At 40.5% G+C, this 25231-nt stretch overlaps 1 protein-coding gene and 1 non-coding gene across 2 annotated transcripts; one reads left to right on the forward strand and one right to left on the reverse strand.

Annotated features, from left to right (window-relative positions):
• Positions 1-634: 634 nt before the first annotated feature.
• On the forward strand, positions 635-24561 carry LOC121450809 (Golgi phosphoprotein 3-like). Its single transcript, XM_041656109.1, has 5 exons — positions 635-815; positions 3001-3189; positions 14330-14461; positions 16322-16436; positions 23462-24561. Exons 2-5 carry the CDS (start codon positions 3007-3009, stop codon positions 23887-23889), a joined length of 858 nt encoding a protein of 285 aa, XP_041512043.1. The 5' UTR covers positions 635-815; positions 3001-3006; the 3' UTR covers positions 23890-24561.
• On the reverse strand, positions 22298-22400 carry LOC121451185. Its single transcript, XR_005974708.1, has one exon. It is a non-coding gene; the product is annotated as a U6 spliceosomal RNA (small nuclear RNA).
• Positions 24562-25231: the final 670 nt, after the last annotated feature.

Genomic DNA, 25231 nt, shown 5'->3' on the forward strand with positions numbered 1-25231 from the left:
AAGGAAGACTTAAAATTTGATTTGTTTGTGTCTTGTAGTCTCAGCAGCCATATTCCAAAACATACAGTAAGTAGACACATGATTATCAAAGTGCCCCATAGGGCTATTATTATGTGTTGACGGTGGGAATGTACCCATCCTGTTTAGTGTAAACAGGGTATAACGTCCACAAACTGGTCAGATCAGGTTTTTCTAGAGTCTGGGTTAAGATATCGAGGCGCGGGGGCGGGGCGGAGGGAGGGATTTACTCTTAGCCTTATTGTTTGGATGCCAACATTTCTTACCCAGTCGTGCCAATACTACAGAAAGCCACAAAAACACACCTGCTACACTGAAATGGGCCAATGGAATCCTTTCGTGATTGGCAGCATTTGTTGTCTCACGGGATACTTTGATTGGGTAATTTCATTGGGGTTGGGAGCAGCCTTTTCCTGGCCTCCACCGAGGTTCCTTCATTGGATTGACCAGCTGTCAGGTTGAACCCAAACCTGCCTCCTTTTGGTGATGTTTGTCTGGATCGCAGCACAATAGCCGGGAGGTCCTCCCCTCGTAGGCTCCAATTGGCTAGACTCAACCTTGGGGGGTTCTGATTGGTCCAATGAAGAAGCACCAAGGTAGGTTGCCTAGTGATCCTGAGGAAGCTGATGTGTTATTCCTTCTCTGCATCGAAGGATCAGGAAGTTTGTGCTCTCTGCGGGGCTGAGAAGTTTTTCACCTACTAGTACCGGACTGGGGTAAGGAGGGAAACAGGTGCCCTCCAAAAATAGAGTGCAAACTGCAGCCTACGTCCCACTGCAGCCCCGGAGCAACGTCAGGTAAGGAATAGAAAATAACACTTCTTAACGTCCAACAAGCTGCTCGGTATTTTACTTTAGAGAGAAAGGGTGGTTTTTAGTTATGTGTTGGTCGCCATGTCTTCAAATAGGGTAATTTTAACTAATAAGTGTCCACGGGGAGATGATAAATTCCTCAAAGAAAATTGTCACCATTCTCACGAGGATGTGAAGTTTCTTGGGTTGGGTTTGTAAATAACCCCGATTCAATGCCAAATAGAATTAGTACCCTAAGGCATTATTCCGTGTTCTGTTCCTTCTTCACTTTTCTTTCCACCGAAAATTATATTTGAAATGGACCCTTTTATGAATTATTTGTAAGATACTTGGTGCATATCTCTATTTTTAATTATCACAGCCCTGAGTATCCATTTTAATGAGTATATATTTATTGAGCAGTTACAACGTTAAAGATATTGTACTAGTTGCTATGGAGAATATAATGGAGATATTGTCAAGATAACACTATCCCAGCCCTCAAGAAGTTTAAGTTAACATAAGCCATAACAAAAGAGAGACTATAATAAATATTTAAAGGGAGTAAGTATAAATAAATTTCTGTTGGGGTACAGCTGAGAGAGAAATCAGTTCTAAGCTTGGGCCCTATGCATAATGGAGAGATATTCACCTTAAGGCCTCTCAGTGAGTCTTTGTAGGCTTTCAAAGGCTGGGCAACATTTAGGGAGGAAAGGAAAAGGGAGAGAACCCCAGAATAACAAGGATCAGAGGCAGAAAAAAATAAGACACCCTGATAAAAATGTTATAGAGTAGAACTAGGCACAGCCATAGCACCTATTAAATACTATTCTTTTGATCTCAAGAATGTATAATTGCTGATATTAAGTACTTATTTTTAATGATAAATATTAACGTTTCCATTTGTATAAAATATGCTGACTTCAAGCTTTATTGCAGGTGATTTGAAATGTAATACTGAATTAAAAAAAAGTGTATGCTCTGATTTTTTTTTTCCCTATTGCTGGGAATGGCACTTAGGACCTTGTACATTCTATTCTAACACATGCAATAACACTGAGTCACATTCCAGTCCCATTTTCTTTTGAGAATTCGATAATCTTTTAACAGTCTTGCTGAGGTTTTTTTGTTTTTTTTTTTTTTTTGGTTGTTGTAGCTATTTGTGTATTCACAAGATAGCCAGATAGAAAAAGGATGTTAAATTACTATACTTGATATTCACTTAAGTGTTATATACTCTAGTGATTTCCAAAATGAATTCATGAAATGAGTTGTTATGATAGAAGAAAGCAAATATGGCTGGAGATGGACTTAGTGGTTAAGAGCACATGTTCTTAGAAAGGACCCGAATTTGATTCCCAGCACCACTTCCTCAGGCACCAGGCATACATGCAGTACACAGACATACATGCAGGCAAAAAACTTAAAATAAACAAAATAAATCTTAAAAAGAAAATATTAAAACATAGGCATGGAGAGATGACTAAGTGGGTAAAGGCAATTGCTGCACAAGCCGAGAAACCTGAGTTCATCTGCAGAACCTGTGTAAAAGTAGGAGCGAGGGCTCCAAAAAGTTGTCCTCTGACTTCCACATGTGAAAATGGCACCCTACCCACAAATGTTGTGCACAAAATAATTTTAAAATATTAAAATGTGGGGTTTTGTTATCTATATTTTTGTATATGTTTCACAGTGTGCCATTAACTGTTTATAGAAATTATAAATGATATGTATTCAGGGCCACATGCTCATGAGGTTTTGCTATTCCATCATGTTTAACTTGGGGACCCATTTTAGGAAAGAGGAGTAATAGTGGTAAAAATTCCGTCTTGGGTTATAAGTGAACTAATCTCCCTGAAAAGATGGCCATTTCTGATGGGCTTTTAAATTACTGGTGATCATTTTCATTGCTTTTTGGAATTTAAGCTGTTATGCTTTGAAAAAGAGAGCATATTATCCAGTGTTTCTATTTACTACCTCGTTCTGTGTTTGCACTTCTGTATTTTCCCAGATGTATAGTGTCTGCATGTGTGTGTGTGTGCGTGTGTTGTGTGTGTGTGTGTGTTGTGTGTGTGTGTGCGTGTGTGTGTATGTGTGTGTGTGTGTGTGTGTGTGTGTGTGTAGGTCTTCTGTGGACTTATATTTATTTACTAAAACACACACATATTTTTCACATCTCTCCATAAACAAGGTGAGAATGACCACATTAACTCACCGGACCCGTCGAACTGAAGTCAGTAAGAGCTCTGAAAAGAAAGTAGAAAGTGAGGAAGACACTAATCAAGAAAGGAGCCCAGATAATGAAGACCCTGGCGACTCTAAGGATATCCGCCTCACTCTTATGGAAGAAGTATTGCTCCTGGGACTAAAAGATAAAGAGGTAATGTCATTAGCTAAGTTTAGCTCAAAGACACAAATCTTAGAATGTTTTAGGAAGTAAACTCCAGCCACATTGGAATTGGAGGAACATGGGAAAGCATATCTACAAAGGGGGTTGAAGAGATGGCTCAGAGGTTAAGAGCACTGGCTACTCTGACAGACGTCCTGAGTTCAATTCCCAGCAACCACATGGTGCCTCAGAACCATCTAGAATGAGATCTGATGCCCTCTTCTGGTGTGCAGGCATGCATGTAGACAGAACACAGTATACATAATAAATAATAAAAAAAATTTTAAAAAGAATATCTACAAAGTAAAATCAAGAAATATAATTATTTGAAGTATAATTTAATTGCAAAATTATGAAGAACAGAGATGGATAATATAGTGTTAGTATTTGTAGTTTTTCAGCTCGGTTTTATGATAGAGTAATGATTTCTTATTAAAGTGAGAAAGAGGCCCATTCAATCAAGTCTTCTTGAGCCTGGAAAAGAAGTCTTTTGTTATTGTTTCTAAATAGGGTTTTTCTGTATATACGTGGCTGTCCTGGAACTTGCTCTATAGATCAGGCTGGCCTTGAACTCAGAGATCTGCCTGCCTCAGCCTCTACCTCCTGAGTGCTGGGAGTTAAAGGCCCTACCGCCTGTCTACGAATCTTAAAAGACAAAAACAACAGCAGGTTATGGTAGCACACACTTGTAAGCCCAGTATTAAGGAGTTAAGGGCAAGAGCATTCCATAAATTCAAGGCCAGCCTGATCTACCTAATTAGTTATAGGCTAATTAGGGCTATATGCAAGACACTATCTCAAAATTAAAAAAGCAAATTAAAAACAGGGAATATTTGTGACTATCTGTTTTATAAATGATGACTGAGTTTCTTAAAGTAGAAATAATATTTTTTAGCCCAGGATTGATGGTATACCTCTATAATTTCAGCACTGGGTAGGTGGAGGCAGGAGAATTAGGAGTTCAAAGTTATCTCACCCACATACTGAGTTCAAGGATAACTTGAGGTACTTGATAGTTTGAAACCTTGTCTCAAATATGAAAGGGGATCCACCTGTAGTGGTACACACCTTTAACCCCAGCTCTTAAGAGCCGGAGGGCCTCTGTGAGTTCGAGGCCAGCCTGGTCTAAAGATCCAGTTCTAAGACATCCAAGGCTACAGAGAAATTCTGTCTCAAAAAAAAAAAAATACCTATAAGAGAAGTGAACCTATTAATTTTAACTTGGTGATAATTTTTTTTAATTTTTCAATTAGTTTGTGTGAGTTTTATATATATTGTTTGTGTGTACACATGAGTGTGTGAGCATTCCTCAGTGTACATGTGGAGGTTAGAGAACAATTTATGAAAGTTGGTTCTCTTACCCTCTGATGATATTTTTGTTTACATTTATTTAGAGTGTGTGTGGTTATCTCCTTCCACTATGTGGGTCCCAGGGATGAAATCTAAGTTGTCAGACTTCATGGTAAGCACCTTTACCTACTGAACCATCTCACTGCCCCTTCTGGTGACAGTTTCACTTCAGAGTCAAGTGTGCTTGCTCACACCTATCATTTCAGCACTTGGGAAGCTAAGGCAGGGCTACATAGCAAGACCCTATCTCAGTTAACCAAAACTTGGGCTAGGAATGCAGGTCAGTTGATAAAGTGCTTGCTTAGTATGCAGGAAGCCCTTGGTGTAGACCCTAAGTACTGCAATCCCAGAGCACACGAGAAGTGGAGTAAGGAGGATCAGAAATTTAGGATTGTCCTCATCTCCAGAGGGAGTCTTGAGGTCGGCACATGTTACATGAGACCTGTCTCAAGAAGTTTTTTGTAATGAAAATTTTTTAAAAATTAAAAGTCTAATTTTTAGGTCACTACCTGCTTTTTCCTTTTGGTTTCCTGGTTGTTTAGAATGAACCCTGAGTCTTACTCATTGTGAATAGTGCAAGTATATTAGAAGGGCTCATTTGCCCTGGTGTGTGCACTTTACATGGGCCATTAAAGAAGAAGAACTTTGTCTTGTTCATTATTATATCCAGCTTTAAAATCCAAGGAAATGAGCCAGAGAGCAAAGTCCTATTTTAACAGTAGGAGAATAAAGCTTAAGCTGCTTCCTTAGAGCCTCTCCTGGGTCCTCCTCCCAGTCCTGTTTTTTTTGTTTTGTTTTGTTTGCTTTTTTTTGTATTTCAAGACAGACAGTTTCTCTGTAGCTTTGGAGCCTGTCCTGTAACTAGCTCTTATAGACCAGGCTGGCCTTGAACTCACAGAGATCCACCTGCCTCTACCCCAGATTGCTGGGATTAAAGGTGTGTGCCACCACCGCTGACTCCTCCCAGTTCTAAAATACATACTGTTTTAAAATATATGATTCCCAATTAAGATAAAGCCACCTACCACTTAATATTGGGCCTTTGACTATACCCACTGAGCCTATAAATTTACTGTGAGCCTTTTGTCTCCATCATAGCTTGATTAGCTTCAGTGTTTCTTAATGCTTTGTACCTTTCCTTCCTTGATCCTGCAAAGAAGGAAACATTCTCTCTTTATGAGAGTCAAAGCAAAATGATTATGTGGCAATTTATAAGTGGAGTTTACATAATTTGCTCTAAGGAGCTTGAACACAAATATCACACAAACACATAAGTATTTAAAGATTTATTTTTTGTGTATGAGTATTTGTCTGCATATATGTGTATCACCGTATGTCTGCAGTACCTGCAGAGGCCAGAAGAAGGCACCGGATCCCCTGGAACTGGAGTTACAGATGATTAGCTGCCATATGGGTACTGGGGGTCAAACCCAGTTTCTCTGTAAAAACAACCAATTCTCACTAGGCCACAGTGACACACACCTTTAATCCCAGTACTCGGAAAGCAGAGACGGGCAGATCTCTGTGAATTCAAGGCCAGCCTGGTCTACAAATCAAGTTTCAGCACAAGCTCCAAAGCTACAGAGAAACCCTGTCTCAAAAAAAAAAAAAAAAAAGACTTCAGAATTTCCTTCCTAATAGTGCCACTCAAGGTGGGACTTCACAGGTGATTCTAGATTATGTCAAATTGACAATCAAAACCAATAATCAGGGATGGAGGGATGGCTCAGCAGTTTAGAGCCATACTGCTTTTCCAGGTGACTTGAGTTTTGTTCTGAGCATCCTCATTGGGGAACTCATAGCAGAGTTCGGCATCAAGGCCTGTAGTACCAGCTGTCTGCATGTTAAAGGCCAGCCTGTTTTACATAGTGAGTTCGGGCCAAACAGGAGTTACATAGCCAAACCCTCTATCAGAATTAAAAAAAAGAAAAGAAAAGAATCCTGCTTTAAAGTAGAGAGGATTGAATTATGTTACCTTCCCAGCACATTCAACTTTATTATAAGCATTTTATAAAATTTGGAGTGAGGGTTAAAAATATTTTTTTAACTTTTAATTTATGTATATGGGTGTTTTGCTTGCATATTATGTTTTTGTACCAAGTGTGTGCAGTGCCTGTGGAGGCCAGAAGAGGGTGTTGGATCCCTGGAGCCTGGAGTTACAACTGTGGGTGCTGGGACTCAACCTCAGGTTCTTTCAACTACTGAGCCTCTATCTCTCCAGCCCCCGGATCTGGGTTTTTTAAATGGACTCATTGTCTTGGAAATCACCTTCGGCTCAGCCTCTGTTGTGGGGGGTTGTTTCTGATCTTGATCTCTGTAGCCGTGGTGACCTTGATCCTTCTGCCCCCGGTCTCCCGCGCTGGGGTTGAAGATGAGCAGAACCACCATCCTTAGCTGGGTGCCTGGTTTTTAATGATGCTTTAGTTTTTGGCTTTTTTTCCCTTTTCTTCCTCATTAACATTTGCCACCCTCAACTGCCAACTCTTTAAGATAGGTAACATTCATGGTTGTTTTAAGGTGTGTCTTCCAGGATGTTTGACTAAGGAAGGGCACTTTGAATACTTGACTAATTGAAAATTCCGCCTTAAGTGTTGACTCTTCATATGAATGGACTCCTATTGCTCAGGCTTTTTACAGTAGCAAAATTATCATATATGTGTATAGTCTTTAACTAAAATGCTTCTCTTACGAGTTTATTTAGAAACACACTGACAAAAGAATATTACCTTTTCATCTTTTATTTTTTTTAAAGACAGGTTTTCGGTTTTCATTTATACCAGGCTAGTCTCAAAATCACAGGGTAGATGACCTTGACTTTCCAGTCCTGCTCCTACTTTGCCGGCACTAGAATTACAAGCAACCCGAATCCAGTTTGTTTTTGGGGTTTTTTTTTTTTTTTTTTTTTTTTTTTTGGTTTTTCGAGACAGGGTTTCACTATGGCTTTGGAGCCTGTCCTGGAACTCACTCTGTAGACCAGGCTGGTCTCGAACTCACAGAGATCCTCCTGCCTCTGCCTCCCGAGTGCTGGGATTAAAGGCGTGCGCCACCATCACCCGGCTGTTTTTGTTTTTTTATGCAGTGCTGGGACTCAAACCCAAGCTTCTTGCATGTTAGACAACAGCCTGCCAACTAAGCTCCATGCCCAGCACTCCTTTCTTCTTTTTTGGTATACAAATATATGCTAAATTATAAAAAATTACTCACTAAACTATTTATAATAGTCACCTGAAGGAGATTTCTTTTTTCTTTTATTTTTGCAGGGGGTGGTCAAGACAGGGTTTTTCTGTGTAGCTCTGGCTGTCTGGTTGGCCTAGAACTCACAATATAAAGAAGGCTGGTCTCTAACTTAGAGATCTCTCTGTCTCTGTCTTCCAAATTCCGGGATTAAAGTTCTGGGCCACCATACCTACTTTAGGCTTTTACTTTTTAAATGATATGTTTTAATGTGTGCTTTTTCTTTTTAAAAATTACCTAATTTTCAGTACAAAACAAAATTACTACCCAAAGACCTCATTCTGACCGGGTATTGTGTTATATGCCTGTAATTTCAGCACTCAGTAGTTAGAGGTAGTGGGATAGTTGTCCATTGCAGCCTGTTCTGAATGATCAATACAAGGCTAGCCTGGGCTACAAGTGAGCCCCTGTCTCAACCCTTCACCCCAAACAGTAGTTCTCCTGTCAGGTGTCCTGGGATGGTCCCCAGCTGGTACTGAGGTAGTGTGCAATGCCCTTTCTTTCTCAGAAGCCCCAAAATATTTTCTTTTTTCTTCCTCATATTTGTAGCTATTTTAGTGATTCAGTGGTGACCTTTGTGTTTAGTGGTTCTTTTTGCTCGGGCATACCAAAGCATTGGCCTTTTAACACAGATTCTTTAGTATGGGTAGTTTGAGATTTCACCAATTTATATATATGAAGAGAAAAGAGCCTTGGAAATGTAAGAAATGATATTTTCCTTTCCCCCAGGCTACTCTCCATCTGCTTATGACACAAATGTGCTCTCTTCTAAGATTTTACCCTAGTAAATGATGGACTGAATTGTCATCTGTGATCCTCATTGATGGGACATGTGTCTGCCCCTTTTCTTTTCCTCAGTTATTATCTTTTCTAAATTGATGTTACAGTTCCACGGTGCTTTTAATTTTTAAACTAAATATGTTTTTACACCTTTTTCTAATGCATATTAACGAGTTTAATGACTCATTTGGAGAGTCTTACATGTTTTGAGATGCTATGATGGGTAAGAGTTATATTTAAAGAGGTCTTACGAGCCTAGAGTATAACTCAGTTGGTAAGAGTCCTTGCTGAGTGTTCACAAAGCCCCGAGTCCAATCACCAGTAAATAGTGGTGCATACCTATAATCCAGCATTCTAGAGTAGAAACACTGGTAACCTCAACTATAGTGAATTCAGGGTTAACCTGCACTGTCTCAAAACAAACAAAAAATCTACGTCCTGGTTGCACTGTGTCCTTATTTACAGTGTTTCTCTTCTGTAATTCTACTGGCAATCTGAATTGTCCTTGGGACAGAAGCTACGTGTGGCAAGGAAGAAATGGACACGGAAAACTTCCCTCCAGTTAACTCTAGTCATGATGTTTGCACACCTGTTAGGGTTATATATGCTGTGCCTGAATCAACCGTCTGTTCTGAAGTAAATTAGCGTTTAACAATCTAAGTGAGTAGCTAAATTGTATAAAAATCAAATATTAAGCTGAAAAGTACTCTATACCCTCCTTACAGAAGAATCAAGTATGTCCCTGAGGTGGGCATGGCTTGGGCAGGAGAGGAAAGTTAACCCCTGTCTTGGGTCAAATATCTCAGGCAGAGATGTCTTATGAATGTTTATGACTTTAGCTGAGGTTTTTGCAAGCTAACGTATTTGCTTACTTGCTTTTTTACTACTTCAGGTTTTTTTGACACATCATCTCATGTAGCCCAGGCTGGCCTTCAATTCCTGATCTTTCCATTTTCCAAGTATGTGTGCCACCATGCTCAACCCTAACAAACGCTTCTTGAATTCATAATTTTATGATTGAAAGTTTGTGCCTTAGGTTTCATCCCCACCCCATAGGAAAAATAATTTATTGAGCATATAATATCATAAAGGATGTCATTCCTTCTATCTGTCTGTCTGTCTGTCTGTCTCTCTCTGTCTCTCTCTCTCTCGCATCAGGCCTGGCTTTGTACTATAGAGATTCACTTAAGTGCTAGGATTAAAGGCATACATCACCATGTCCAACAAAGATATTCTCTTAAGGTATAGTAAGAACAAACAGGCTTGGGCTGGAGAGATGGCTCAGTGGTTAAGAGCATTGCCTGCTCTTCCGAAGGTCCTGAGTTCAATTCCCAGCAACCACATGGTGGCTCATAACCATCTGTAATGAGAGCTGGTGCCCTCTTCTGGCCTTCAGGCATACATACAGACAGAATATTGTATACATAATAAATAAATAATATTTAAAAAAAAGAACAAACAGGCTAATCATGATATAATGGAGGTTAGAAAAGGAGTGTGTGTGTAGGCACACTCAGGTAAGGGACATAACCCAGATGATGGAGTGTAGAGAGAAACAACATTAGTCAATTGATAAATATAAATAAAATTGTTAAAAATATATAGCAAAATGTGGGGTTAGAGAGATGGCTCAGCAATTAAGAGCAATGACTGCTCTTCCAGAGGATCTGGGTTCAAGTCCCAACACCCACATGGTGGCTCACAACCAGGAGATCCAGCACCCTCTTATGACCTCTGTGGGCAGCAGGCATGCACATAGTACCCAAACATACATATAAGAAAACCACTCAAAAAAGAAAAAAGAAAACCACTCACATATATACATACATACATAAATAGAAAAACACTTAAAATAATTGATGATGGCTAAAATATAATGATCCAGAAGAGAGAGACCTGAGAGCAGCTGTTGGTAAGAATGAAGCCTTGACAGGATCCTCAGGACTATAAAAACTGCATAAAGTTAGTATGGTGGCGCCTGCCTCTGGACATCGAAGCAGAAGAAACTTTTTTTTTTTTTTGAGACAGAATTTCTCTTGTAGGTAAGATTAAAGGTGTGTACCGTCATGCCCGGCATAGGAAGAAACTTTTAGGTACATAGTTTGAGGCCAGCCTAAGTTGCATTAGACCCTGTCTCAAATATAACTAAATAGGTGCTAGAGACATAGTTCGGCCATTAAGAGGACTTATGGCTCCTGCAGAGGACTCAGGTTTGGTTCTCAGTACCCACCTCCCAAGCATCCATAGCTCCAGTTCCAGGAGGTCTCGTGCCCTCTTCTGACTTGTGTAGGCACTAGGTATGCACATAGTACTCACACATACAAACAAGCAAAACACTAAGACACATAAATAAATCTTTGCTTATTTGAGGGGTTTGTTCATTTATGATTTTTATTTTATGTACATTGGTGTTTTGCCTGCTTATATATCTGTCATGAGGGTGTCAGATCCTCTAGAACTGGAGTTTCAGACAGTTGTGAGCTGCCATGTGGGTGCTGGAAATTGAACTCTGGGAGAGCAACCAGTGTTCTTAACTGCTGAGCCATCTCCCCAACCCCATTTTTGGTTGGTGATTTTGTTTGGTTTTTCGAGACAGAGTTTCTTTATAGAATAGCCCTACCTGTCCTGGAACTAGCTCTGTAGACCAGATTGGCCTCAAATTCACAGAGATCTGCCTGCCTCTGACTCCTAAGTGCTGGAATTAAAGGTGTACACCACACTACCTGACATACATAAATAAATCTTTAAATAAATAAAAACCAAATAAAGAAGTAGAGGCTAGAGAGGAGACTAGCCAGCAGCCTTTTGGTTTGATTTAGACTCAATCCTGAAAACTGAGTAGAGCCATTCAAAGATATCTAGACATAGGACAGTTTGTCAGGTAGCCTCAGACTTGCTATATAGCTGAGAGATGACCTTGAATGCCTGACCTTCCTGCTTTCAATTCTCAAATTCTGGGGTTACAGTCATGTGCCACCATGCCCAGCTTTGAAAGTTTTAAAATGAGGATTAGCAAGATAGTTTAACAGGTAAAAGCACTTGCTACCAAGCCTGCTGCTTTGAATTTGATCCTGGGGTTCCAACATGGAGGAGAGGTGATTCTGAGAGGTGTTCTCTTCATAGGCATTATAGTATGTGTGTGTGTATATTCACACATACAAATACAGTTCAGTCTTTTATATTTACTTTGGTGTGAGAAATACAGCAGTCACAAGACAACCTTTGGGAGTTGATTCTCCTTCCACCGCATGGGTTGTGGAGCTGGAATTCAAATCATCTGGCTTGGCAACAATACTCGCTCCAACCTGCTGAGCCTCTTGCCAGCCACGGAGCAGTTTTTTTTTGTTTTTTTTTGTTTTTTTTTTTTTTTTTGGTTTTTCGAGACAGGGTTTCTCTGTGGCTTTGGAGCCTGTCCTGGAACTAGCTCTTGTAGACCAGGCTGGTCTCGAACACACAGAGATCCACCTGCCTCTGCCTCCCGAGTGCTGGGATTAAAGGCGTGCGCCACCACCGCCCGGCCACGGAGCAGTTTATAGTGATTAGGTCCTTCGATGCTAACCATAACTCCTCGATCAAAGCCTTCGGGATTATTTGCCTTTTATTTGGAAGTTCAAAGCCTGACCCTACCCAGCTTGGATCTCAGAATTTTTCTTTAAAACTTTGAGTTAAATAATCTCAGCACCAGGAGATAGAAACAAAATTAAGAGTTCAAAGCCAACCTCTATTACATAAAACCCATCTCAATAAACAGCAACAACAAACAAAAACAAAGCCCTTGATCAAATAGCTTGATCTCCATAAATGTATCTGAGATCTCTGTTATTTATAGTGAAGAATAGGAGTTGGATGGTTTTCCTGAAGAAATTAAACCTACCCTTTAATCCCCAGCTCAGGGCCCGTAGCCTCAGCCTTTCTGTGCTCTGATGCCTGTGTGACTTAGACTTAGAGAACTGTCATACAAACTAAACTTTTATCAGTGTTTAATAAGCCTGTCTCTTCTTTCAGTTCAGCTTTTATTTAAGTTTTCAGCTAGATTCTTGGCTCCTTTATGTAGTAGCTGTCTTACATCTTTGTGTATTCCCTGTATTTCCCAGAAAAGATAACTAACATGTATTTTTGTAGTTCATGCCCTATGCTCAACCCCTTCCTCAAATAGTTTATTTTATTGAGTCCTCACAACAAGTTATAAAAATAGGTATTAGTGTCCCCGTTTTACCTATAAAGACATTAATTTCAGAAAGGTCAAGTAACAAACATACCCAGGGCCCTTCACTAATTGATGGTTTGTCCAGTGTCTGCATCAGAATAGTTTGTTGAGGTGGAGATGTAGCTAAAATGTACACAGCCCTGAGTTCAGTCACAGTATACATGCACACCAGAAGGGACAGGGAAAGTTTACAAGTAATGCATACCTAGATGTTGTGGGATATTTGTATGCTATGTGAAATGTATTTGCTGTGATTGATGTAGTAAAAAGATGAACAGCCAATAGCTAGGCAGGAGATATAGACAGGATTTCCAGGGAAAGAAAGGAAAAGGAGGAGAATCTAGGTACACAGGATGCCAAGAGACATGGAGAGGAAACAGGAGGTGCAAGATGGAAGAGAGGTAACACCATGTAATAGAACGTAGAGATGGCTTAGAGACTGAGCACACTGGCTGCTCTTCCAGAGGTCCTGAGTCCAATTCCTAGCAACCACATGGTGGCTCATAGCCGTCTGTAAGAGATCTAGTGCCCTCTTCAGGCATGCAGACATACATAGAGACAGAATGGTATATGCATAATAAATAAATGGATTAATTTATTATACTAGTTAGGAACAAGCCTAAACTTCAGGCCAAGCTTTCATCATTAAAAGAAGTCTCCGTGTCATTATTTGGAAGCTGGCTGGCCGGCAGAGAAAGACTCCTTACACTTAGATCTCTAGGAAGAGCAACAACAAAACAATAGACGTAGCTTGTGCTTTCATTTCTACCTTTCCTGTGTACTGCTCTGCAGTTCAGGGCATTTTGCAAACCTTTCCAACCAAAACTCCTGCCATGAAGATGGTTCAGTGTGGAGAGGCAATTTAGTACCAATCCATGTGGTCCTCAGGACCCACATGGTGAAAGGAGAGAACCAGCTCCTAAAAGTTGTCCTTAGACCTCTGTATGTCTATACCTCGCCCTATAAACAGATAAATAAATGTAAGAAAAATATTTATTTCAAACCAGAGCACTTCTCAATTGAAATCAAAGTTTGACATGCCAATTGTTGTAGAAATATCAAGTCATAGAAAGTCACTAAATAACTCAAAAGTCAGACAAAAAATAGTAGGTTGGGTGTTTAGATTAAGGCAATTGATGAAATAGTTCAACAGAGAAAGGCGCTTGCTGCCAAGCCTAATCCCCAGAGCCTACATAGTGGAAGGTGAGAACTAACTCCCAAATTGTCCTCTGACCTCTGTTGACTCACCATGGTACTGATGTAGAATAAACAAAAATAAATATAATAAAAATTAGATTTCAGTGACTAATGAAATATTCTGGTGGTTTAGGGTTGGGGCCCAGTCGTAGAGCACTTCTTAGTATTTGTAAGGCCCTGTCTTCAGTCCCAAGCACTGCTAAAACAGCAACACAACATGCCCTCATCTTGTTCTGTACCTTGCTTTGAGTTCATGCAGTATGATGTGAAAGGAATCAAAAATATCACACCTTATTCTTAAGGTACTGGCTGAAAGTCAGTATTACTTTCAGAATATTCTTTGTTTTCTTTTCTCTCTCCTAGGGCTACACATCTTTCTGGAATGATTGCATATCCTCTGGGCTTCGAGGAGGCATCTTGATAGAGCTGGCCATGCGGGGTCGAATCTATCTGGAACCTCCCACCATGCGTAAGAAGCGACTCCTAGACAGAAAGGTACAATATCCTCTGAATTGTGGAGAGTCAAATACCAACAGTACGTTTTGAAAGAATAAGAATATTTGAGGGCTGAAGAGATGGTTTATTTTAGCATTTTTGTTCTTGCAGAGGAACCAGGTTTGGTTCCCAACACCCACATGGCAGCTAATAACTATCTCTAGCTCCAATTCTAGGGATCTTAGCCTGTTCTGGCCTCCACAGGCAATGTATACACTCGTACATCTGTGGTGCACAGAGTACATACATATAGGCAAAACACTCATATACATAAAAGAAAATTTGAATACTTAGATAAGATAAACACTGGCTCAGCTGTCTCATTGTCTAGTTGATTTAGTTATGTAATTTATTCAATCTTATTTTTCTGTACAGTAGTGTGAAGCTGTCAGATACCCTGGAACTGGAGTTTTGGACAGTTGTGAGCTGTCATGTGGGTGCTGGGAATTTAACCTGGGTCCTCTGGAAGAGCATCCAGTGCTGAGCCATTTCTCCAGCACTGATTTAGTTATCTTATAGGGGAAAAAAATTAGATATGCTTAGTGAATCAAAGAAACCTGGTTTTGTCTTTTTTTTTTTTTTTGAAGATTTATTTTATCTATTATGTATACAGTGTTCTGGCTGCATGTATGCCTGCAGACCAGAAGAGGGCACCAGATCTCATTACAGATGTGAGCAATCATGTGGTTGCCAGGAATTGAACTCAGGACCTCTGGAAGAGCAGGCAGTGCTCTTAACCACTGAGCCATCTCTCCAGCCCAGTTTTGTCTTTTTCTAACATGGAAAACTCACATTTAGGATACTGTTGATTATCTTTCTCTCTCTATGTATGAAATAAAATATTATGTAGATTGAGGAAATCATGACTGCATTTGACCTTTACTTCTCCATTCCTAATAGCCAAGTATCAGTTTGTATCCTGTCAGGTAATTTTTCTTTATTTATTTATTTATTTATTTATTTATTTTTGCTTTTTGGTAAAGATTTATTTGTTTATTATATATACAGTGTTCTGTCTATATGTAGGCCTGCAGGCAAGAAGAAAGCATCAGATCTCATTACAGATGGTTTCAAGCCACCAGGTGGTTGCTGGGAATTGAACTCAGGACCTCCGGAAGAGCATCCAATGTTCCTAACCTCTGAGCCATCTCTCCAGCCTGATTTTTCTTTCTTTTTTTTAAAAAATATTTATTTATTTATTTATTTATTTATTATGTATATAATATTCTGTCTGTATGTACGCCTACAGGCCAGAAGAGGGCACCAGACTCCATTACAGATGGTTGTGAGCCACCATGTGGTTGCTGGGAATTGAACTCAGGACCTTTGGAAGAGTAGGCAATGCTCTTAACCTCTGAGCCATCATCTCTCCAGCTCCCAGCCTGATTTTTCTAGCCTTTTGGAAATGCCATTTACTTCTTTAGCTGTGTCTATTACCTCCAGGAAATTCACTTCCAAATTTGTAGACATTTCTTTAGCTTTAGCTTCCAGGAACATACTAATTATTGGCTAGACATTTCAACTTGGCTATCCCAAAGAAATCAAAAGCCAGGCTTGATAACATTCACCCAAATTAACTTACTTTTCTGAACTTCCTGCCTTTATTAGTGGTTTCACAAGGAGGTTTTCCAAACTCAGAAAGATACTATGGAATGTTTTGTCCATTTTACTTATAGCATTTACTACTAGGTCCCACTTCAAATGTAATTTTATCTTTCTACTATGAAGTCATACTACATATTAAACTCTTCCATGACATGGGCAGTATATTCTGCTTCCTCCCACCTTTTAACCAGCATGTGTATATTGTACACTGAAGGCTTTTTCATCTGAGTAAACAGTGTTCTCTGTTTCTTTAAGGTCCTGCTAAAGTCAGACAACCCAACAGGTGATGTTTTGCTGGATGAAACTCTCAAACACATCAAAGCAACTGAGCCAACAGAAACTGTCCAGACATGGATAGAGCTACTCACTGGTGAGATGGCTAAAAATAATGCCCAAATCCCACCCTTGATCATCTTAGCCTACTCGTAAGGTTAGAGGGAAAGTAGAGAAGTGCAGCATGCTAGGTATGGTAAGTGGTTAACTAGCACCTACAGCTTTCCAAGCACATCAGTTTATCAGCCGCAGTCCTACAGAACCTCATACAGCCCAGGCTTGCCTTGAACTTGCTGTGCAGCCAAGGAAAGGATGACCTAGAACTCTTGATCATCTGTCCATCAAGTGCCAAGTATGGGACAAGCATGTGCTGTCACATTCAGCCTATGAGAACTCTTCACAGTTTTATTTTGTGGGCTCTCACTGTATAAACTGAGGTGGCCTAGAACTCTGAATCCTCCTGCTTTAGTGTCTCTGCTACTGAAAATATAGGTAGATACAGCTTAACAGTGTTCTTCACTAGGTGGCTGGGAATTTTGAACCCCAAACTCAAAAAGATACGCCTCCCAAGTCCTGGGACAGAAGGTGTGAGGTGTGCACCACCTAATCCAGCCAAGGAACTTTTTTTGAGACAGCATCTCATATGTCCCAGGTTGGCCTCCAACTTGCTATGTAGCCAAGGATGACCTTGAAGTTCTAGTCATACTGCCTTCGCCTCTCAAATGCAGGGATTATAGGCATAAACCATCACCCTAGTTCATGAGGTGCTAAGAATCAAATCCAGGACTTCAAGGATGCCAGGCAGCACTTGACCAACTGAGATTTATCCCCAGACCTTTCCAAGAAACGTTGTATTTATATATTTTTTATGCATTGTGTGTATGTGGACTGACTTGTGAGCGTGCACATGGAGAGATCAAAGGACAGCATTTTAGAATTAGTTCTCTCCTTCCATCTCTATGTGGTCTCCCAGTATTAACTCAAATATTAGGTGTTTTTACCTGCCAAACTATTTTACCAACCCTTTTTTAAAATAAACATTTTTTTAAACTTTATTAAACTTTTTAAAAAATCTCTATTAGCCAAGAATGGTGGTATATACCAATAACCCTAGCATTTGTATAGCACAATTAATAAAAACTCAGAGACACAAATTGTGGTTCAACCTGAAGATCAGAAAAGCAAAGCATCCAACCACTGGCTCTTACCTCTGCCTCAGTCCAAAATGGCAATCCTGCCCTCAGGAATCTCAGAATGAGACTGTGTGTGAGAGCTGTCTCCTCCTATTTATAATCCTCTCTAGTGCTGGGATTAAAGGCTTGTACCACCCGGTTTCTATGGCAAACTACTGTAGCTCCTGAGATTATAGGTATGTGTCTCTAAAGCTTACTAGTGTGGCTGTTTTACCCTCTGGTCTTCAGGCAGGCTTTATTTATTAAAATACAAATGAAACGCCACTACTCACTTGTGAGGCCGAGACAGAATTACTGATAGTTCAAGGCCAATCTAGGCTACATTTGGAAACGCCATTTCAAAAACACCAAAAAATGAGTTCAATTCCCAATACCCTCCCCCAAAAAACATGTACATAAGAAACTAAAGTAAAACTTGGGAGTCTGCAGAGATGGTTCAATGGTTAGAATGACTACTACTGTCAAAGAGGATGCAGGTTCAGATCCTGAACCCCTGTAACTTTAGCTCCAAAGAATCTGATGCCCTCTCTGGTCCCCTTGGAAGTGCACATGCCCACAAGAGCGCACATACAAACACACACACACACGTGCATACCTATAAATTTTTTTAGGTAAAAAAAATTAAGCCAGCTGTGGTAGCAAAGGTTCATAATTCTACCATGTGGGAGGCTAAGGCAGAGAGGTTCAAGATAAGCCTGGTGTTCATAGTAAAACCTTATCTCAAAATAAAATATTTATTGAGATGACAACTAGGACATTGACATAGATAAAATCTTTCTGTCTTGACTTTCCCAGAATTGTCTGCTTTTATAGCTAATATTTCAAGAATTTGTATACATTTGTTTGGCCATTTAGCTGATGGATATTTGAGTTTGTTGTTGGGACCTAGGCTACTATAAACATTTGTGAACAATTTAAATCTTTTTTCAGTTTGGTATGCATGCCTTTAATCTCAGCACTCAGAAGGCATAGGTAGGCAGATCTCTATGAAGGCCAGCCTGGTCTACAAAGTGAGTTCCAGGAAAGCTAGGGCTATTATACAGAGAAACCCTGTCATGGAAAAAAGAAATTTTCTTGCTATGTTTTTTATGCATGTAAATGCCCGTCCCCCAGCCCCACTTCTGCAGTGCACATGTGGGGGTTAGGGCACAACTCTGAGCATGTGCTTCTCTCCATTTGCCAGCTGAGTCGGGATTGAACTGAGGTAGTCAGGCTTAGTTGGCAAGTGCCCCATTTGTACAACCTTCTGAAACCTTGTCTCAAAAAAAAAAATTAAGTAATTCCTGGTGTGGTGGCTTTCAATCCTAGTACTCAGGAGGGGGAGATGGGTGTGTTTCAGAACAGCTAGGTCTACATAGAGAGACGTTGTGAAAAGAGAGAAGAGAAGAGAAGAGAAGAGAAGAGAAGAGAAGAGAAGAGAAGGCTTTTGGCTGACAGTTTTGTCAGTCAATGCTTTGAAGTAATCATTTTATTTTTCTGTTCTTCTGACTGAGTCAGCTGTTGACCTCACTGCAGCTTTGATGTGACAAGTCATTTTTCTCAAGCTGTCTTCCTAGACTGCTTCTTAGTACCTGGCCTTAGATTTCATTCTCTCTACATGTATCCTGTGTGGGGTTCATTGAGCTCAAAATGTATAGGCAAGTGTTTTTAATGAAATATGGGATTTAGTATTCTGCTTTTTTTCTCTCCCCTTTGTTCCATCATCGTTCTCTCTATACTTTTACACGTGTAAGTCCTAAGTGCACCTCACATTTCTCTGAAGCTCTCTCCAGACAATGTAACCTCATTTTGTATTGTTGAACAATATTTCACATAGTCTGGGGTAGCCTCAGACTTACTCTGTGTCAGGAGATAACCATGAACACCTGATTCTTCTACCCAGGAGCTGGAGTTACAGGTGTTCTTCACAATGCCCACCTCAAACTACATAATCTCTATTGTTTTCAACAACTGCTGATTCTTTTGCTAGCTCAGTTTTGTTGTTGAACTTTTTTTTTTTTTTTGGATTTTTCGAGACAGGGTTTTTCCGTAGCTCTTTTGGTTCCTGTCCTGGAACTAGCTCTTGTAGACCAGGCTGGCCTCAAACTCACAGAGATCCACCTGCCTCTACCTCCCGAGTGCTGGGATTAAAGGCGTGCGCCACCACCGCCTGGCTTTGTTGTTGAACTTTTAAATAAATTTTTTATTTTGCTTATTTTTCTCTCAAACTCCAGAATTTCTGTATGGTTTATATAGCTTTCAATATCATTGTTGAGATTGTTTTTCTAAGTTTTATTTTAATTATGAGTTTGTGTCTGTATGTGTGTGGAAATAGTCATGTGAGTGCCAATGCCTACAAAGGCCAAAAGAGAGTATAGCTGTTGTTGTAGGCAGTCATGAGACACTTGACACGGTGCTGGGATCCTCTGCAAGAGTAGGTATGCATTTAGCCAAGCAGTGGTGGCGTGTAGTGATGAGGCAAGCAGGCCTGCTTTTTGTTCCGCCCGGTTACCGCCTGGCTAGCTTTACACCCTAAATAACAACACACAAATTGTATTCATTTAAACACTGCCTGGCCCATTAGTTCTAGCCTCTTATTGGCTAACTCTCACATCTTGATTAACCCATTTCTAATAATCTGTGTACCACCACAAAGTGGTGGCTTACCGGAAAGATTCTAACCACCCTCTGTCTTGGGTAGGAGAAGCATGGTGTCTGACTCACTTCCCTTCTTCCCAACATTCTGTCCTGTCTACTCCACCCACCTATGTTCTGACCTGTCAGGCCGAGCAGTTTCTTTATTAATTAACCAATGAAAGCAACACATAGAAAGAAGACCCACCTACATCAGTTGCACACGCCTTTAATCCCAGCACTCAGGAGGCAGAGGCAGGCGGATCTCTGTGAGTTCAAGGCCAGCCTGGTCTACAAGAGCTAGTTCCAGGACAGGCTCCAAAGCTTCAGAGAAACCCTGTCTCAAAAAAAGAAAAAGAAGAAGAAGAGGAAGAGGAGGAGGAGGAGGAGGAGGAAGAAGAAGAAGAAGAAGAAGAAGAAGAAGAAGAAGAAGAAGAAGAATTTATATTTATTTTGGTGAAAGTTTTGACAGGATACTGTAAACAGAGACTGTACTTTTTGTTTTCCTGCTGTCCAGACCCGAATAATCACACAAAAACTATATTAATTACAACACTGTTTGGCCAATGGCTCAGGCATATTTCTAGCTAGCTCTTACATCTTAAATTAACCCATTTCTATTAGTCTATGTATTGCCATGTAGCCATGGCATTACCTCATTTTTTAATTTTTTAGATGTCTTGTTTCCTCAACGACTGTCTAGTGGCTCCTTGACTCCGCCTACTCTCTCTATATCTCTGAATTTCCCACCTGGCTTTACTCTGCTAAGCCATTTGCTGAAACAGCTGTATTCATCAACCAATAAAAGCAACATGTATACAGAAGGTTACATCAGGATACTACTGACCATCATAGCAGGGGAGGCATAGTATTGGGAGTGGGAGGCAGGAAGCAGAGAGATGTGCAAAAGACTTTCCTTTGTCTCCTTTTATTCAGACCAGGTACACATCCAATGTCTAGGGATGGCTGTCTCATTTTCAGCTAAACCTCTTGGATATGCCCTTACAGACATGCCAGAGGTATGCCTTCTAGGCAATTTCTTTTTATTGTTACTAAAGTTTTATTCATATAGTTGGTATGTGGGGTATGCACAAGAATGTACCACTTACACATCTGGAGGTCAGAAGACAACTTATAGGAGTCAGTTTTCTCCCACTATTCAGGTCAGAGTCCATACTCAGATTGTCCAGCTTGACAGCAAGCACCTTGACCTACTGAGCTATCTCAAGGGTCGCCCCTTATTATTAGTGTGTGTGTGCGTGCGTGTATGTGTGTGCGTGCGCTTCTCTGCACTGCTAACATGCCCCTTAATCATGGGCAGGTGAGAGGACAGCTTTCAGGAGTTAATTCTTTCCTTCCACCATAGCTTTCAGGAGTTTTCCTTCCACCATAGCTTTCAGGAGTTAATTCTTTTTTTTTTAATATTTATTTATTTATTATGTATACAATGTTCTGTCTGTGTGTATTCCTGAAGGCCAGAAGAGGGCACCAGACCTCATTACAGATGGTTGTGAGCCACCATGTGGTTGCCGGGAATTGAACTCAGGACCTTTGGAAGAGCAGGCAATGCTCTTAACCACTGAGCCATCTCTCCAGCCCCAAGAGTTAATTCTTTCCTTCCACCATAGCTTTCAGGGGTCAGCCACAGGTCACCAGACTTTCACAGCAAACACTTTTTACTTGCTGTACCTTCTGGCCAGCCCTCTCCTGGGATTCTGTGTCAAGTCAGCAATGAAGAGTAACCATTGAGTGTTTGCCTACATGTTTATTAATACACTACATGTGTGAAGAGCCTGTAGAATTGAAAAGAAGGCTTTGTCCTTTGATATTTTCTCTCAGCATCCTGGCAATTGTTCTGCACCAAGATGTCCATGGTTTTCAACACATTTAGATTTAGGATTCTTTACACTTGATCAAGCGGTCATCTCAGGTACAGCTATGGAACCCTTCCTTCAGGCTTTTAGTCCTGCTGTTAGTGGAGCAGCAGCCTCTCATCCTCTTGGCTTTCATTTTCTAGTCAGTGACCTCTACCCTTCAAAGAAGCTAGAATGGGGCAGTTTGAGCTCCAATTGCCAGTCCACGACTCCTGGATAGGCCTTCCACCTGATAAATAGGAGAAGGGGATCTTAGTCCTCTCAATTATATTTTATTTTTAAATATGAAATGCTTCATAAATTTACGTGTCACCCCTGCTCAGTGGCCATGCTAATCTTCTCTGTATCATTCCAATTTTAGAATATGTGCTGCCAAAGCAAACGCAGTCTTTTCAGTTTTACCAACCCAGCTAGAACACATGTGATATGGAAGAGAAGTCATCCCAGAAAAACTGATATCTTGAAGAGAATGGCAAAAAAAAAAAAAAAAAAAATACGAGAATAAATGCTAGAGAGAGAGAGCCCAATCAGTAAACTATTTGTGTTGCAAACATAAGGACTTGAGCTTGATCCCCAGAACCGAGAGAGAGAGAGAGAATAATCTAGGCCAGATATCTGCATTTATGATCCCAGTGGGGAGGCTAGCTTGATGACCAGCCAAACCAGCCTTCTTGGCAAGCTCCAGGCAAATGAGAGACCCTGTCTGAAAGAAAGAGGGTAAGGTAGGGCAGGATGACCCTTGAGGCTATTCTCTAACATCCATGTTCACACACATCCAAAGTGATCATCCAAAAATGATTAACAACATCATAGAGAGTTATATATGAACTGAAATAAGGGGTCAGAGAGATGGCTCAATGGTTAAGAGTGCTTCCTGCTCTTCCAGAGGACTTGAGTTCAGTTCCCAGAACCCAGTGGCTCACAACCATCTCTAACTCAGTTCCAGGATATTCAACACCTTCTGTTGACCTCTATGGACACCTGCATACATACATAAATACAAATAATAACAACAACAAAAATTTATGACAAAAATAAAAAATCTGGAAAACTGTCAAAATGGTTTTATCAAGTAAAGGTACTTGCTGCCAAGTTTCACAACCTGAATTTGATCCCTAGAAGCTACAAGGTGGAAGGAGAAAACTAGTTCTGACCTCCACACATATACCATAGCACACATGCTGTGAGTACTAGCATGGAAATCCCTGATAGGTTTTCTCATGTGTTTTCTCATGCACATTCGTGTATGTGTGAGGACAACTTTTGAGAGTTGTTTAATGTAAAATATAGTTGGAGTCAAAACCAACACATAAGGCACAAAGTACGGTTTAAAAAAGAGTTGACATTGTTTCCTCATTGATGGAAATTGTGCTTTTAAATTTTTAAATAGTTCAAATAACAAGCTGGGTTTTTCTATTTGTTTTCCTGTTTCTTTCTCAAAGGTGAGACGTGGAACCCCTTCAAATTACAGTACCAGCTTAGAAATGTGCGCGAGCGGATTGCCAAGAATCTGGTGGAGAAGGGTATTCTCACCACAGAGAAGCAGAACTTCCTGCTGTTCGACATGACCACTCACCCAGTGACCAACACAACAGAGAAACAGCGACTAGTGAAAAAACTCCAAGACAGTGTGTTAGAACGGTGGGTGAACGACCCTCAGCGCATGGACAGGCGAACACTGGCACTCTTGGTTCTGGCGCATTCCTCTGACGTGCTAGAGAATGTCTTCTCCTGTCTGACAGATGACAAGTACGATGTGGCGATGAATCGCACCAAGGACCTTGTAGAACTGGACCCCGAAGTGGAAGGGACAAAGCATAACGCCACAGAGATGATCTGGGCTGTGCTGGCAGCCTTCAACAAATCCTAGAGCCAGCAGGCCGCTGACTTCAGAGACCCCATCACTGAGCTTTGTGTAATAAGATATCGTCATCATTATTTCCTCTATTTTGAATCAGGACCATGACTTGGGGAGGACAACCTCAGGGCCTCTTCATGGGCCACGACCATTCTAAGCAGACCGTTTTCTCCTCGTACTTCCATTCCACATCTGAATGAATGGGGTGAGCTCACATACATCCAATAAATATCTCCTATTTCTGGGTTTGTTTTTAACCAGTGTACTCTTGGATCAACAGGAGTATCCACATGGGGATTAGAGCTTTCCAGCAACAAAATGTGAAGATGAAGAGTAAACTGTACATTCATTCTTTTCACCCTTATTTTTTCTCTCCATTTTTTCTCCCTTATCACATTTTCTCAGCCTTTATCTTTCTGACGCTGGTACACAATGATACTTACTGACATCACTGTCTCTTTAAATGAAGGGCAGTAAAAGAAATAAGACTAATTTTTGAAGCAAATGGTCCCTGAGATTGTACCTCCTGCCTGTGATTTTCTTGTCTTTATCTAATGAAAACACTCCAAGTTTGATGACCTGACTCCCATAGTTCTAGAAGCAGAAATGTATTCCACGATCTATTTTAGCACTATCTTTCCTACTTCCACAATCATTAAAACAAAGTCTGAATTTAAAAAGCAATGTGCCTCAGTCACCTCTTTCATGCAGCCAGTATTAGAACTTATAGGAAAGGGGGAAGTCAGGTGTTGGGGGACACACTTGGGAGCTGGTGGCAGAAGGATCTGGAGCTGATGATCAGCCTTAGCTAGTGTAGTAAGTTCAGGGCTATATGAGACTATCTCTCACTCAAAAATTAAAGTCTTTTCTTCTTTTAGCATGTGTCTCTACTATGATTAAATTAAAGGAATTGTAAGTTTCTGTTCCCAGATAACAGCACAAGGTAGCCAAACTCCATATCTTCATAATCCCTGTTTTTATTTCCTGTATAAATTGATAAACTCCCTATATTTAAGGACTTTAACAATAATTCGGTCTATATTTAATCTACAGATACCCTCCAAATTGTGTCTTCTTTCAACACAGCCATCATTGTAGCCAAATCTCTTGAAATGTTTTTGCTTCAGTAGTAAGGGTGGAGAGAGACTTTGTTAGAAGAGATGCTATTTAGATGGGTAGTTGAGTGTCAATGGCAACTGATACAAAGCCTAGGTCTGGGGGCTTTGAAGAGGCCAGCACTGGCTTGTGCTGATTTCAAGCTCCCTGTTGACTGCCGGGGAGAAACAGGCTGCCACACAGCCAATACAGGTGACTCGAACTCATACCAAATCCTCATATGCAGAAGTAAATTGCT

The sequence above is a fragment of the Microtus oregoni genome, unplaced genomic scaffold (genome assembly GCF_018167655.1).
Source record: "Microtus oregoni isolate MIOR12 unplaced genomic scaffold, Mior012 000007F_ref0000211, whole genome shotgun sequence".
Classification (NCBI taxonomy): domain Eukaryota; kingdom Metazoa; phylum Chordata; class Mammalia; order Rodentia; family Cricetidae; genus Microtus; species Microtus oregoni.

What these genes read in the sequence shown, in the direction of transcription:
- LOC121450809 (XM_041656109.1), top strand. Translation starts at nt 3,007, where the DNA reads ATGACCACATTAACTCACCGGACCCGTCGAACTGAAGTCAGTAAGAGC. An exon ending in TGGGACTAAAAGATAAAGAG is followed by an intron (nt 3,190 to 14,329) that starts GTAATGTCATTA and finishes TCTCTCTCCTAG; the next exon opens with GGCTACACATCTTTCTGGAA. An exon ending in ATGGATAGAGCTACTCACTG is followed by an intron (nt 16,437 to 23,461) that starts GTGAGATGGCTA and finishes TCTTTCTCAAAG; the next exon opens with GTGAGACGTGGAACCCCTTC.